This window comes from Streptopelia decaocto, assembly GCF_964273445.1.
Source record: "Streptopelia decaocto genome assembly, chromosome: 1".
NCBI lineage: Eukaryota > Metazoa > Chordata > Aves > Columbiformes > Columbidae > Streptopelia > Streptopelia decaocto.
Genome location: NC_138663.1, coordinates 58620645 through 58635303, shown reverse-complemented (window position 1 = coordinate 58635303; position 14659 = coordinate 58620645). Strand labels below are relative to the sequence as shown.

The window sequence follows — 14659 nt, the reverse complement described above, 5'->3', positions numbered from 1 at the left end:
ACTGCCACCTTCTACTTCCCAGGAACAGCAGCTCTGTTTTGGCAGGTCCCATCTGCAAGTTAAACCATCTTTTTCTCAAGCAGAGAATAGGATAAATGCGGTGAGCTATTTATCTCCCTATGAAGAAGCCTGCATCCAAGGACTGGTTTGATTGCACTGGCTGAGGACAGACTTAACACAGACACCCTGTGCAAGTGCCAGGGCCAGCAAAGCTTCTGCTGCAAGTCATCATACAGACAACCGAATCAGCTGCAGTTAGGCAGGGAATAGGTGAGTGCCTGCAGCTGGACAGAGGTGTGCAACGGCTCCAGGGTGTGGTGCAGACACAGATCTCCTACCTGCAGTTTCCCACCAAAAAAAGAAAAAAAAAAAAGAAAAAAAGATCCCAATGATCACTTCACCGAAGCTTTTTTAGTCTTTTGGGCAAGGGAGGGAAGCACATCATACATTAACAGATATTCTGAGTTCTCAGTAGCCTTCTGTGGAAGCAGAGATGGTTGAATAAGCACACCGGCTCTTCAGTGTTGCCAAGATGCTTCTGCAAATCCACCTGCATTTCAGCATATGAATTTTAATACTGCATGCCTTCCCTACCTATTTAAAAACTATTTTTAAAATGCAAATTTAAACAAGCTAGTGGAGAGCCCTACTTGGAAAAAAAAAAAAGGCAGACTTAAAACCATCCAGGTTTAAACAAAAAACTGGGAGATGTTACATTTTCACTCTTACTTTTTTAGGTGGTTAGGACACCAGCACAACACAGAACCAAAACTAGTACTAGCTTTCAAACAGGAAACCAAAACTGATAGCACTTCTTGCTTTTTTGAATGCTAATGCGTAACTACGGATCATCAGAAGACTTAAGAGCACCTCCATGGTACATGATTTCTGCTTGTTGTCAAAAATTGAAATTTGCCTCAGCAATGGTAGGTAAAAGTTAAAAGAACTGTGTTTGATAAATGCTTCTTTGTTTTTTAAATATGCATGTTTTAAGGGTTCCCTTGCATTCCACATCAGAGTCTGAGGTATTTATAGACAGAAACTTCTGCATTGAACATGCTCTTGTGCAGAAGATTTGAGACCAACAATTTGTCTTTCAATCACTGGAGGCTAATTCACATTTCTGTGTGAAATGATTTTTGTTTGAAATTCAACAAGTGTGTCTCAGATCTCACAGATGGAAATCTGGAACAATTCCACTGGAGAAAGCAGGAGAAAACAAGAGACTGTGAAGTCAGACCCACAAGGACTCAGAGCAGTGACTACTATTGTACGTGCTGCTTCTGAACCTGCAGCAAATACAGTATTTGAAATTAAGAAACCAATAAGCATGAAGTGATTAAGACAGTAAAATACCACTACACCTCCTGAGATCAATGGGTTTCAGCTAAGATCCTAAACTTAAAGGAATGTCTCATCAAAAGGCACTTGAGTCCATCAATCACGATCTGCTCAGTTCACAAGAGTCCCTGGCAGGGCTCCACTCCTGGAGCCTCTCTGAGGTTTTATTTTCCTTCAGCTGCCCTCTTGTGTCTGCACACAGGCTTACAGGCAAGTGCCAGTCCCTTCCCAGTGAGGTGGAACTAGCAGGCCCCAAGAAAGACAAATCATACCCTTGTCATATGCAAAGTGAGAAAAAAGCACTGCCCTGCCCTTCACTTGTATCCTGAAAGAAATCCTGCCATCTGCATGTTTCTTTGCAAGATCAATCAGCCAAGCCACAAAACGTGACAGGTTTCAAGCTCATATATGTATTTACATACATTTAAGCTATAGAATAAACATGACACAGACACACTGCAGTGTCCATCTTCCCATTTTATTTGTAATCCCCCAAACGATCCAGTGGGGATGGTCAACTTCCCCTCCAGTTTTGGTTAATGAATGTAAGAGAAACATCAGAAATCAGATTGTACCGGGTCTGACCCTGCAATTGGACTCACTAGAAGCTGCAAGACATAGTGAGCAGTATTATCCCATCCAACTCTGACACACTTAGGACTTTACAAAATGTTCGATTAGTGCATTCGTAAATTGTTAAGTCACAACTTTTATTGGACTAACAAAACCTCTCAAAGCAACATACCCAGTCTCAGTAGCACTTCCAGAAGACTGTGGAACACGTATTTGTACTGAGCCAAGTACGCCAGGTGCTGTGCTAAATGGGAGAGGGTGGGGGGAGAAGGGAGGACTGTGCCTCAGGCTCAGCTAGTCCCTCTCAACCCAAGTGGGAGATCACTCCCAACTCCAGACTTCTTACCCAATTGCCACAAAACATGCAACAGTAGACACTATGCATAAAGCTATCTGCAGAGCAACCTCTCCCTGCCCAGAAGCACTATATCCTGCCTATCAGAGCACTTCTATATGCAGAAAGAGCTCCAGGCACTCAGGTGTGGAGACAGCAGGTCTGGTGCATACCCCATCTTCACTGATGGAGGTGGTCTTGCAGCACAGCAATTAGTGACAACTCAGGCAAGTCTGTAGTCCTGCCTGTGGAATCATCAGGCAAATGGGGGAGGAACTGCATATAAAATCAAGACTTACTCATTTCTTTGCCCTTTCCTCACAAGAAAAGAACACGATATGACAAGGAGGAGGGAGGGGGGCATTAATTATGCCCAGGAGTAGTTAAAAATAGGGCTATCCTCAATCATTGTGGTTCCAGAAGAGGGATAGGATATCTGAGCATCCTACGGAGTCCAAGAGGTGTGGGAAGATGATGGTTCTAGTCAGTTTTGTGTAAGGCCTGGAGTTGTTGGTGTGTTTCTGCTGCGTTGTCTGCTCTAGCCTTTTATAACAGCAATAGGTCTCAGTTTAATGGCTTTCTTGCTGATGCCAGCTGCATGGCAGGTGTTAACCACATCTGTCACATTCTTATAAGACTCTGGTGCCTGGAGGGGGAAGAGAGAAAACAAAACAAAACAATAAACGACTCAAAGTCACAGGAAATTAGATGTAGGCTTTTGATATCCCCTCTTCACAAAACTAGAATCATATGAATTGAGGGTGTAGAAGTAGGTGAACATATTGAGAATCTGGCCACCGTACAGATATAAGAAATCTACAAGACACTCAGCTTTCCAAATAAGCTTTTACCATATTTCAGAAAAAATACTAGCTATTTTGGTTCAGTTTTCCCTATATTCTCAGATAATCCAGTCCACTAGCACATGAGAATGTCAAGCCTCCTTATCTGGCAGAAAGTCACTCCAACTTCTGCCTTACAGATAGCCTTGAAGATTTATCTTCATTGCCCCTTAGTGACAGGAATCAGTGTTGAACTTTAGAGCTTCCCCCTCTAGAATTCTGACAAGGAAGCTGCTCTTAAAGAGATTTTAATGCACTCAACATGTTTGTGCAACACCAACATCCATGGCAGCATAGTTCCAAATGATTAACACACTTCTATGAGTGAGATTGTGAACAGAAAAGGCATTCTTTATATTAACGCAGAGGAACTGGAAGTCATAATATTCAAAGTTTTCTAGCCATTCAGAGTTCTCTTCTTGAGCAAATACAGGAATTCATCTTAAAAGAGGTGGATCTCTCATATTCTGCTAATAATCTACATGACAGCTGCACTGTAAAGTAAGTTTAAAGCTGGTAGAGTGTAATTCAAGAACAGAACCCATAAAACATAACTGCTGTTGTGATTCTCACACAGACTTCTCAGGGCCTATAGTAATTATTCCTATTCCCAGGCAGAAGAGGAAAAAAAACATACCCTCTCAAAACCTGTCAAACAGCCATCTCCCCTTTCAGCAGGGTTTTAGGGACAAGGAAGACTTCATATTACTTTCAAAAAAATTTGATAGCTCTATCAGAAACTGTACAAGCTGTGTATTTAAAGCACTGGTGACCATGTAGCACTGCAAATAATCAAGGCAAGAAGTCTCATTCAGCCAAGGAGCAAGACTACCTTTTCCCTCTCAGGTAATAAAGTATTAAACTCACTTCTTCCATGACCAGTTTGGGAGATGCAACACGGATGGCAATGCCCATGTCAGCCAGCTTGTCCAATACATCCTGGAAGTCCAAGTTCCGTCGAGACTTGGCTCGAGACAGTGCACGACCCTAGACAGCAAGTTTGTTAGTTCTACTTTTTGCAGCAGTTTGGAAAAACAAAACTCTGTCTGATTAAAGAAAAACATTATTACATGATATGTAAAAACAGAACAGCTGAGTGCAGACCACAGTAAGCCACAAACAGGAAATGAATTTAAGAGCTTAGGTGATGGGCAAAATCCCACACCTGGTATGATGGCTAGGAAAGTTCCATGTGTATAACATACTAGTCTGCAAGTATCTTTTTAAACAAATGACTTGTCAGACAGTGTTCAGGAGTCAGAGTTTTACTGGAAGGTATTTCATCTTCCTCAATCAGCCTGTCTCACTCTGTGAATAACAGGGGAGGAAATACCATCTTCTGACTACTGAGGAATTTTATATGGACAGCCCCAGCACAGTTTATCCTTCTTGTGAGCTCAGAGATATAAAAGGAGCTCATTCTCCACATCTTCACCCTAACATTTGCCTTTTATAAAGTAGATCCCCTGAATTTTCTGCAGAACTAGTCGAAACTACTCAGTAAGGGAGAAAGAGGACTTCCAGCCCACAGTCCTCCCGGGCTGAAATTACGGTGGCAAGGCTACTCTCTACTTGTATGACCAACAGATGAATCAGACACTGGATGACCCTTGAACAACCTTGTTCTCTGGACGACAGTCCTATACCAGTCCCTTCTTGAAATAACTTTTTGACTTACAGCTCCATGGCAAGTAGTTCCGAAGGTCTCAGTCATGCCTTGCTCTGTGCCAGTAAGAACATAGCTACAGGTGCCCATAGTCCCGCCAATCAAAACAGGCTGTCCAGTCAGCTGTGGATGCAAAGTGTTAATTCATAAGAAAAAGCCCCAAAACCTAATTCTTAATGAAAGTTAGAGAGGAACCCTATCTCTAGAAAAGGAGGTCAGGTTCACATTCCCTCAGGGCATCCCTGTGTGTCTCAGGTGCTTGGTATCAAGGATTCTGGAGAACTAACTGCACTGAAAGATGGAGAGCAGCAGATCAAAAGCCTCACGTCCAACAGCCAGACAAGGCAAATCACTGCAGCCTGCCCTAAATATGAAACTCTTCTTTCCCTTCGTCATCTTAGAGCCATTGTGGGTGTGAAGCAGAAGAGTGAGCTCAGTGTCCCAAACACACAGACAAGCAGAACATTGCCAGCCCACTAGGGTTCCAGTACTGTTAGCTCAAAACCAGAACCCACAGCATATAGATCTGTTAGGGACCCTAACATTGTCAGATTAATCCAGAATTGTCTTCTGACTTCCTTCTCCCACAGCTAAACTTACTTGATAATCAACAGCGATAAGAGGATGGTGAGGAGGGAAGGCCCTGGTTGATCCCTTTCTGTGCACCAGTAGAGTCCGCTCCTTTCCATCCACTACATGTTGCTCCACTTTGGCAATGTTGTGAGACACATCATAGATAACGTGCATATCAAGGTCGTCTGGGGTCGTGTTGAAGACTTTGGCAAAGGCCTAAAAAGACAGCATATTGGATGTGAAATACAAGAACATAACATGCTGTATGCATGCAGAAGATTTACAGTCTTTTTAGGTATTAAAAGGAACAGACTTGCTTGAAAATGTTTCTTACTGCTAAGTCAGTGACCCAAACACTTGGCATGGCAGGTTAGAAACTTCAGTCAAATTCAGCCACATTGGGACTGAAAACAACAGTGCTGGCTGTGACAGAATTGGACTGTATAGATTGTTTACCTGCCCATTGGCAGCTTTAATGCTGGAATTAAGTCAGATATCCAGTAGAGAAATTCTTGCAACTCTGAAAAGATGGCTTCAGCACTGTAAAAACAATTTTCTTGTATCCTCTTCTTCCAGTTTAAGGCATTTTCAAAAATACTGCTTAAGTGGCTTCTGCAACTACAACCCAGTGATTGCCATTGCCATGACTGCAGCTTTGTGTAAGTCCCTCCAGAAGCCACAGTTTAAGAAGCACAAAAATGAAAATTATGTTAAATACTGCAGCTACTGTGTTCCATATGTCTGAGATAAAGCAGGAAATGTGTACCAACATGTTTCCACCAGGACAACTCTGCTCCTACCTGTCTTGTTAGAAAAGTCATAGAAGAGCGGTTGACCCATGCATAGTTTCCAGCAGCTGCCATTCCCTTCAAGTAATCCTGTCCCTCTGCAGAGGCAATCCTGGCACAGGCAAGCTGGCGATCATTCACAATGATTTTGTCCCGTTTCATGGCTTTTTCCATAGCCACCAATGCATCTGGGAAATAAACACAGTAAATCCAAGTGACTTCTTAATTTCGTTTCAATTTGTGACATTAATAGGGGCGTCATAATTCATATTCTAAAACTGAATTTATCCGTCCAACTGTCAAACCCATGGCTTCTTTTCAAACGCAAAGCTGTGGCAGAACATCAACTGTCTGCAAACAGACAACCCCTGACTAGGCAACTGAGAACAGACTCAATAATTACATGGCAAGAAACGCTCTTTGGTGCTGGACTTTACTGTCAATGACAAGAACATGCTGAAGAGTTTGCTCCACCTACGCCAGTCAGACCGTACCTGTGGCAACCTGGTGGCCAAGGCCTCTGCTGCCGCTGTGGATCATCACGCAGACCTGCCCTTTGTGGTCAATGCCCATCTTCCTGGCAGCGTATTCATTGTAAATCTCATCCACAACCTGGATCTCGGCGTAATGATTTCCAGCTCCCAGGGTCCCCAGCTGCCAATCACAACATGCTGATCAGACAGTGCTAGAAAACCAGCCTCTGGGAGCACAGGGGAGAGCTACGGCAATATGTGCAATAGGGAAAATTGCTACAGCAAGGTTTCGGTTTTAGAAAAGCTTTTCCAGGAAAGAAAAAAAATCCCCATGTAAACTGAAAGGAAGTAGAACACTGTAGTGTCATCACTGTCCTCTTTGTTCAGATTTATAATTACTGAGAATTCATCTTCAATTTGTATAGGAAAGGCAGACATATAGTCTTTGTTACAACTCCACAAGGAAATTACAACATCCTGTTAATTATGTACTTAGAACCTTTCAGTAGATTAAAGCAAAATATCGCATTTCTGAGCCCAAATTCTTTCAACTCCATAACAGATGATCAGTTATTTGGAAGACAAATGTAAAAATTGAGAACATAAGATTATTTTGAGGTTAAAATGCTACAGTCTTGCAGCACCAAAATTCATAAAACTCAAGAAGCCATATAAAAAAGCTTTAGAAACAGAAGTATTAGCACAGCCATCTGAAAAGTGTTCCACCCAGAGCAATGAGATACTATTTATAGACATGAAATTATTTATTATGATATCCTTCCCTGCTCTACAAATTATTTGCTGAGCAAACAAAGAGGTAAGTTGCAGAATAACTTGCCTGTCTCTTAAAAGCAAAATTACATCTGGATGAGGAAATGCCACCCGACATGAATTCCATTACCAGATATTAACTTGCAAAAAAACTTGGGTACGCCCAGTATTGTTTCCTTTTGTTACAGTTTTGTCCACAATTATTCAGAAATGGTCCCACCATCTCCCCTTTCCCCCTGCCCAGAAATGCTAGGCAGAGTTTCAAGAAGAAACACAAAATTAGAGAACTACTTGCTAACTTTCACATTTGAACCCTGGGAGCACTCACAGCCTTCCTGAAATATTATTACCTGGGGCAGACCCCTCTTCTTTGCTCTTGAGGAGACCTTGTTGGGGTCAGCCTGCAGCATTCTTCCATATTCTTCACAGTGCTCCTTGTCCTCTGCCCAGGCATAGCCTTCCCGGAGAGACCAGTCCACACCCATCTCTAGTGCCTCTTCCAAATCCCTGCAATTATCAAACACCTATGTAAGGTGATTGTCCTTGGAAATACTCCTAACTCCACTGGATATGGCCCTGAGCAACCTGATATAACTCTGTTGTTAGAACTACCTTCAAAGTTAGTGCTCCTTCGTACAAGAGTTGACAGGATGACCTCAAGGGATCCCATCCAACTGAAATAATCCTACAGTTTTGTGATGAGCCCCCAACTCCCCTAAGAAGTATTCCAACTTCTTAATACTTCATGAAAATCAAGCTCTACAAATATATGAACTTTAGATAGGTCATGGCTGTTTCTTCTTTGTTGTGTGGGGAGTACTCTATTTTCTCTCTCATCTCTTTCAAAAAAATTTAGATTTTCTGTCAGAAGAAATAAGAACCTTTCAAGAAGTTTTAGTTACTTCAGGGTTTTATATGGCAGAAGAAACAGCTGACTTTGTGCACTGATGATTATGCCAGTCCTCCTGGTGAAGCACATATGCAGAAAAAATTGAAAGAGGTTTAGGATTACTTTTTCTTTCTTGAAGTCTCCCACTGATCAATCTTTCACCAATATAAACACCAGAGATATTCTCTCTAATGATGTGTGCACAAAGTCATTCTCTTACTTGGCATTCATGGGGATGACACCTTTGGAGCCAACACCAACAGGAATGTGGTCAAACATAGCCTGGGCGAGCTGCTCCTTCACAGGCTGCACATCACTTTCATCCAAATTTGTACGTAGTAAGCGGACACCACAGTTGATGTCAAATCCGACACCACCTAGAAGTGTAGAAAAAGCCATGGAGATAATAAAGAAAGTGTGTTCGTGGTGAGTACTTTCTGAATATTCATCTTAAGTCAGTGACAGTGCTGACAAAGAGTACTTACTAAACACTTCAATCTCACACCTCCTTTCTGACACAATATTGGGATAAAAGCTGAATGGCATTAAGCCTCATTTTAATAGATTTGCATGAAGCCTCAAATTTCAAGACAGCCAAAAATGTAGTCTTGCAGAGAAAAACTTGAAAACTCTTAAAAAAACCCCAAAAAACCCAAACCAAACTTTTTTCACTCTTGAGCATATATTCTACAGATGTAGCTGTACAATTGTCTACAGACTCTGTTTACAAAGTTGCTCCAGCAAGCAGACAAGGAGAAGTAGACAAAGCTATAAAATATGCTGTCCACAGAAAGTAGAAATGTTCCTGCTCTTCTGCCTAATGTCAGAAGAAAAGTAACATGGCTTCCTGATGTAAGATGTTCTCAAAAGCAAGTCCCTGAAACCAAGTCATTTTTGAACCCACACTGGAATAAATAATAACTAGTTATAACAAGAGATAAATACTTCAAAGGAATATTAAACTTAAATACTTAGTTTTCAGCTTAACTCTTAGTATTTAATAAAAATAAATACTGCAGGGCAAGGCCTAGTGTGAAAGACCAGTCACGCCACCTTTACTAGTGAAGGTTCTAGTATTAACTAGTGTCAGAGGGGGGACACCAGGCCAAGAGATCTTGAGTGTGAGTCAATCAGGAACACTAGAACTGCCTACAGCAAACTCGAAACATGGATAACAGGTACACCACAAAAGCATCTCCAGACCACAAGTGAGTGAAGACCCAGGTGTTTACTAAAAAGACAGAAATATTTCAAAGTCACATTTTAATAAAGTGTAGAAATAGTCTCAAAACACATTTTCAAACATTGCTCAAAGGGAAAAGCCAATTCTTTATCAGCCTGGCAACACCCAAGTTCAAAGTCTTGTGCTCTGCCTTCAAAATTGAGGGATATCACAAGGCCAAGCCAAAAACACAAGGACAATTCTCTCTGTACTGTTCAGACATTTTCAGTGTAACCACTTGCTCCATAAATAATAAAGATTCTGAGTGCAAGAATTAAGTGCCTTTTAACTCCCTATAATTTATATTTTTTCCTTGGTTTGGCACATAAAGCACTGTAGAGACCTGCCATTTCAACAAGTGTTTTTATGCCACCGCAGACATTTCTGAGAGCAGGTTAAATCAGTCAAAGTATCCTTACCTGGTGACACCACTGCTTCAGGATCATTCATATCAAAGGCAGCCATGTTGCCAATGGCAAACCCATAGCCAGAATGGACATCCGGAAGGCCTATTGATCTCTGAAAGAGAACAAAGGCAATTTTAAAGTTTTATGAAATGCTGTTCTGCACAGGGTCACCTTGGTTATCCTGTGCCTTGTGACAGTGGTTGTCGCATTCACAAACAAATATACCAAAAAAAAAAGAAAAAAAGAAAAGAATAGATGTTCGGATGAAGATTCTGGTATCAATTCAGGTAAGTATCTAAACTCCTACAGTTACTGAACTGACGGTCAAAGCAAACAGAGTGCAACTGATCTCATCCTGAAGCAAACACCCACTGACTGGTCAGCTGAGGACCCCCCTGACACCATTGACCAGAGCTCAAGAAAAATTAAGAGGAGCTTAAACAACTAAATGTAGGAACTCTGATATCAAACTCTGATCTGAAGCTGTAGGAACTCTGATGTCAAACTGAATTCTAAGCTAGCTTTTTCTTGGACTCAAGAGTTCTTGCATTCAAAACTTACGCAGGCAATAGCTTACAAGTAGCATAAAGCAGAGACATGATCGTGAAGATGAGTTCATTTTTACCAAGTTCCATCTAGGGACATCTGCAATATTTAAATACTGTACATATAAGACGGGAAAGATCAATGCTGTGGAATGGAATCATAAAACACTGCGTATTTTCTCTTCTTAGCTGCATCATTGAATACTAACCAAAGATTGCATCCTGTAGGCAGGAAAAAGTAATCATTTTAGGATGATACCCTGATAGGATAGGAGCTGTGTAATTTTAATTTATAAAATAATAGCTTTTATTGAACCTTTTTATATTGCTACTAATTAAACATGTGCTTCTACACAACTACACAAGTTCCTGGTATACTCAGCCTGGCAGTTTAAATTAGGACTTCACAATCAGGACTCTGCAATCTATTTAAACAACCAAAAAAGCAAGATCCAAACACCCAGAAAACTGTCAGAAATTGAAACTTTTCAATGTGCGTTAAACGGCTATTATAGCTTAAAAATAACAGTACTTTTCTGTGGGACTGTGTGCTGCTTCTGCTTCCCCTTACCATCACCAAGAAATCTCTTGGTGTAAAAAAACAGAAGTGAAGATTTGAATAGACAGATGATCACAACATCTCTCCTATGAACTACCAATCAAAATTGCCACTTTAACAGGTTGCTACTATTTTACCTTACACCCTTTTTGGTTGAGTGCTAAGGCATTTTAACAGCATGATGGGCTGCCTTTCACTGCAGCCAGAAATTCAAAACTCCTACCAAGTCACCAAGACAAACAATTAAAAAAATACAACTCCATTATCTGTTACTTATTAATACATGCAATATTAAACATAAAAAAATATCATTTCCACATTGTACTTAGAGCTTCTTGAAAAGTGACCTAGTCTAGTATTTTCCTCCTGCATTACCATATCTGATGCTTTGCTTCCAAAAACGCATAGGGCAAGAGAAAGGAGTGTTAAGTGCGTGGGAAGGCTCACTACCACCATTAGAACAGCAACAATAATACAGGCAACAATAACATCTCCTCTTCTCTCCTCGATGCATTCCAGGACAGCAGAGGCAAATCAAAACCCAAGAAACAGACAATAAGAGTAGTAGGGGAAAGGTGGCTCAAGCAAACTGAAACAGCATAAAGTAATGCTAAAAAAGCTTCGCGTCAGAAGGCAGTCAATGAAGTAAGTGGATGCTTCCCTTTCTGACAACTTAGCTTTACAGCCTACAACTTTGGTCCATAACCCTCCTCACAATGGAGTTCCCATTTGGATGGCAATAATCACTGGCAAATAGGAAGAGAAAAAGAGCATTTCTTTATAGGAGTCACTCACATGTACAATGCCAGGTAGTGCAGCCACATTCCCAATCTGTTTCATAGCAGGCAAAAAGCCACCTGCACCTGAATAAGAGAAAAAAAGAAAAAGTAAGCAATCTGATAATTTACCATGGTAATCACACTGAAGCACTTTCCAAAGTGCTAAACACTAGCAAATCAGAAGTCAGTTGCCGACAATTGTTATATATAATTGATATAAAGTGCCTAGCACTATACCTGATCTGCAGTTTCCTTAAATGAGATATTAGCTAAAGTCTTCCTTCTGTATTAATACCAATGCAGACCAATCTGTGCCCACAACAGAAGTGTGTAACCACCAGCCCAGCTGTCAGATTTGGATCCCACCCTGTGCTCCTGCCCCATTAAGATGATTAAGGGAGTGGAGCATCTCCCTTATGAGGAAAGGCTGATGGAGCTGGGTCTCTTAAGCTTGGAGAAGAGCAGACTGAGGGGTGACCTCATTAATGTTTATAAATATGTAAAGGGTGAGTATCACAAGGATGGAGCCAGGCTTGACAACCAATGACAGAACAATAGACAATGGGTACCAGGGTACTGGAACACAGGAGGTTCCACTTAAATATGAGAAGAAACTTCTTCTCAGTGAGGGTGACAGAGCACTGGAACAGGCTGCCCAGGGGGGTTGTGGAGTCTCCTACTCTGGAGACTTTCAAAACCTGCCTGGACACCTTCCTGGGTAACATCATTCAGGTGTTCCTGCTCCGGCAGGGGGATTGGACTGGATGAGCTTTCGAGGTTCCTTCCAATCCCTAACATTCTGTGATTCTGTGAAAGTCTGAGTGCAGATGTTAAGGGAACACTCCGGGGCACAGAGGGCAGCTGGCCAGGCTGTGCTCACCCATCCGATGTGTGCACAGGACAAGCTACAGCTGCAGGTGACACCCTGTGCTGCTCACCAGGCCGTGGTGGCTGGCAAAACAACACCACTGATTTCTGTCTGCTGCCTCTCCAGCAGGACAGACGCTGGGCCTGATCCCACTGCCCCTGCCACATCCCGGCCCCTTCACTGCGCACGGACACCGCGCTGTGAACCCCGGCACCCAGCGCGAGCTTCGAGGCCGCGGAGCGTGCGAAGCACGTCCCTGGGCCGGAGGGCCGAGCCCCACTCCCCACGCCGGACGCACCTCCGCCGCGGCAGGCATTGCGCAGCTCCTCGAACATCAGCTTCTCCAGGGGGTCGTTCACGTAGAAAACGCCCTCCACCTGCAGGGAGAGCTGTCAGGGCGGCCGCCACCAGGCCCGGCTCCCCACCTCCCCCGCCTCAAGTGGGCCGCCCCTCACTCCCCCCGGGCACCCAAGGGCTCCCGGTTGAACCCCGCCGGGTCCCCACGCACATGCATGTTGGGCACGAAGCCCTTCTTGATCCGCCAGCAGTTCTTGTCGATCTTGTCCAGGTACTGCAGCTCATCGTTGTAGCTGCGGCTCATGGCGGCGGCGATCCTGCAGCTGCCAGCACCCGGCTAACGGCAGGAACCGACGGCGGCCGCCGAGGGTCAGGTCCCGCTATCGCCGCCGGCAGCGGACGGGAGCCGCCGAGGGTCAGACTTCCTGCGGGAGGGCTAGGAGCTGCCGGCGCCCCCTGGCGTCCCCTTTGCCCGAGAGAAGCGCTGCCACAGCCGCCGGCTGGGACGTGCCGGAGAGGTCGCTCGTTTCCTCCGTCTCCGCGGCTGCTCAGAGGCCCTTTCCGGCCACACGGCTCGCTTACACCCTGTCGCTCCCTCCCCTTCTCCCTCAGGCCGGACAGGGCGTGACGCCGCCAGGCCCGGAGATGCTCCAGCCAGGCGGAGGTGCAGGGTCGGGCCCCCGCCGGGTGATCCCGATGCCCCGTGTGCCACAGCCACCGCGCTGGAGCAGCCTGGGCAATGCACTGGGTAGCCATGGGGCCACGGCATAGAATCATTTCGGTTGAGAAGAGACCCTCAGGGTCATCAGGTACAACCGTAACCTAACCTAACTCTAGCACCTCATCTAAAAACCTTTTAAACACCCCCAGGGATGGTGACTCCAGCACTTCCCTGGGCAGCCTGTTCCAACACCTGACAACCCTTTCTGTGAATAAATTTTTCGTAATATCTAATCTAAACCTCCCCTGGCACAACATGAGGCCATTTCCTCTCATCCTGTCACTTGCTACTTGGGAGAAGAGACCAACCCCCTCCATGCTACAGCCTCCTTTCAGGTAGCTATAGACAGTGCTAAGGTCTCCCCTCAGCCTCCTTTTCTCCAGGCTAAACAGCCCCAGTTCCCTCAGCTGCTCCTCATCAGACTTGTGCTCCAGGCCCCTCATCAGCTTTGCTGCCCTCCTCTACACTCTCTCCAGCACCTCAATATCTTTCTTGTAGCAAGGGGCCCAAAACTGAACACAGGATTAGAGGCTGACAAAGGAAGCAGTTGAATCACCTTCCCTGGAGTTGTTTAAAGATGCGTAGATGTGGTTTTTAGAGACATGGGTTAGTGCCAGAGGTAAGTTAGGGTTGGACTTCATGATCTTGAGGGTCTCTTCCAACCAAAGTGATTCTTTAAGTCTATGATTCTATGAGGAAAACAGCTTTTTACTGTACAGACTTGGCTTGAAAAGGGCTCCTGGTGAGGAGACATGGGTATGGTGATGGTTTAAGTCATCGCACCAAGTGGATGGGGCTTCTTGTAGGGACGGTTTGGGGCTCACAAAAGCAGCAAAAGAGTGGGATGTAGCATCACAGCGTTTGCTTCTTCCCTGCTGGTGCTAGTTTGGGTGGTCTGAGCCTGGTTTCTTTTTAAACTTGGCCAAAGTATAAGCACCTAATCATTACCAGGCAGACACAGTCCTCTGCAGAACTGATTTGCATGCTAATAAAGAAAGTATTAAAAAAAGA

General features: G+C 43.9%; 1 protein-coding gene across 1 annotated transcript; it reads right to left on the bottom strand.

The window, feature by feature from the left end:
• Window positions 1-1800: 1800 nt before the first annotated feature.
• On the bottom strand, window positions 1801-13300 carry RTCB (RNA 2',3'-cyclic phosphate and 5'-OH ligase). The gene is made up of 12 exons (XM_082066286.1): window positions 13139-13300; window positions 12929-13007; window positions 11779-11846; window positions 9892-9991; window positions 8471-8627; window positions 7712-7868; window positions 6612-6771; window positions 6130-6305; window positions 5357-5545; window positions 4769-4879; window positions 3958-4077; window positions 1801-2894 (listed from the first exon to the last, which is right to left on the bottom strand). Exons 1-12 carry the CDS (start codon window positions 13229-13231, stop codon window positions 2787-2789), a joined length of 1518 nt encoding a protein of 505 aa, XP_081922412.1. The 5' UTR covers window positions 13232-13300; the 3' UTR covers window positions 1801-2786.
• Between the last annotated feature and the right edge of the window lie 1359 nt (window positions 13301-14659).

Coding starts and splice junctions, on each gene's coding strand:
- RTCB (XM_082066286.1), bottom strand. CDS start 13,231: ATGAGCCGCAGCTACAACGATGAGCTGCAGTACCTGGACAAGATCGAC. Junction 8,628..9,891: donor TGAAGCAGTGGTGTCACCAG/GTAAGGATACTT, acceptor CTACACTTCTAG/GTGGTGTCGGATTTGACATC. Junction 5,546..6,129: donor TGACTTTTCTAACAAGACAG/GTAGGAGCAGAG, acceptor CTGTCTTTTTAG/GCCTTTGCCAAAGTCTTCAA.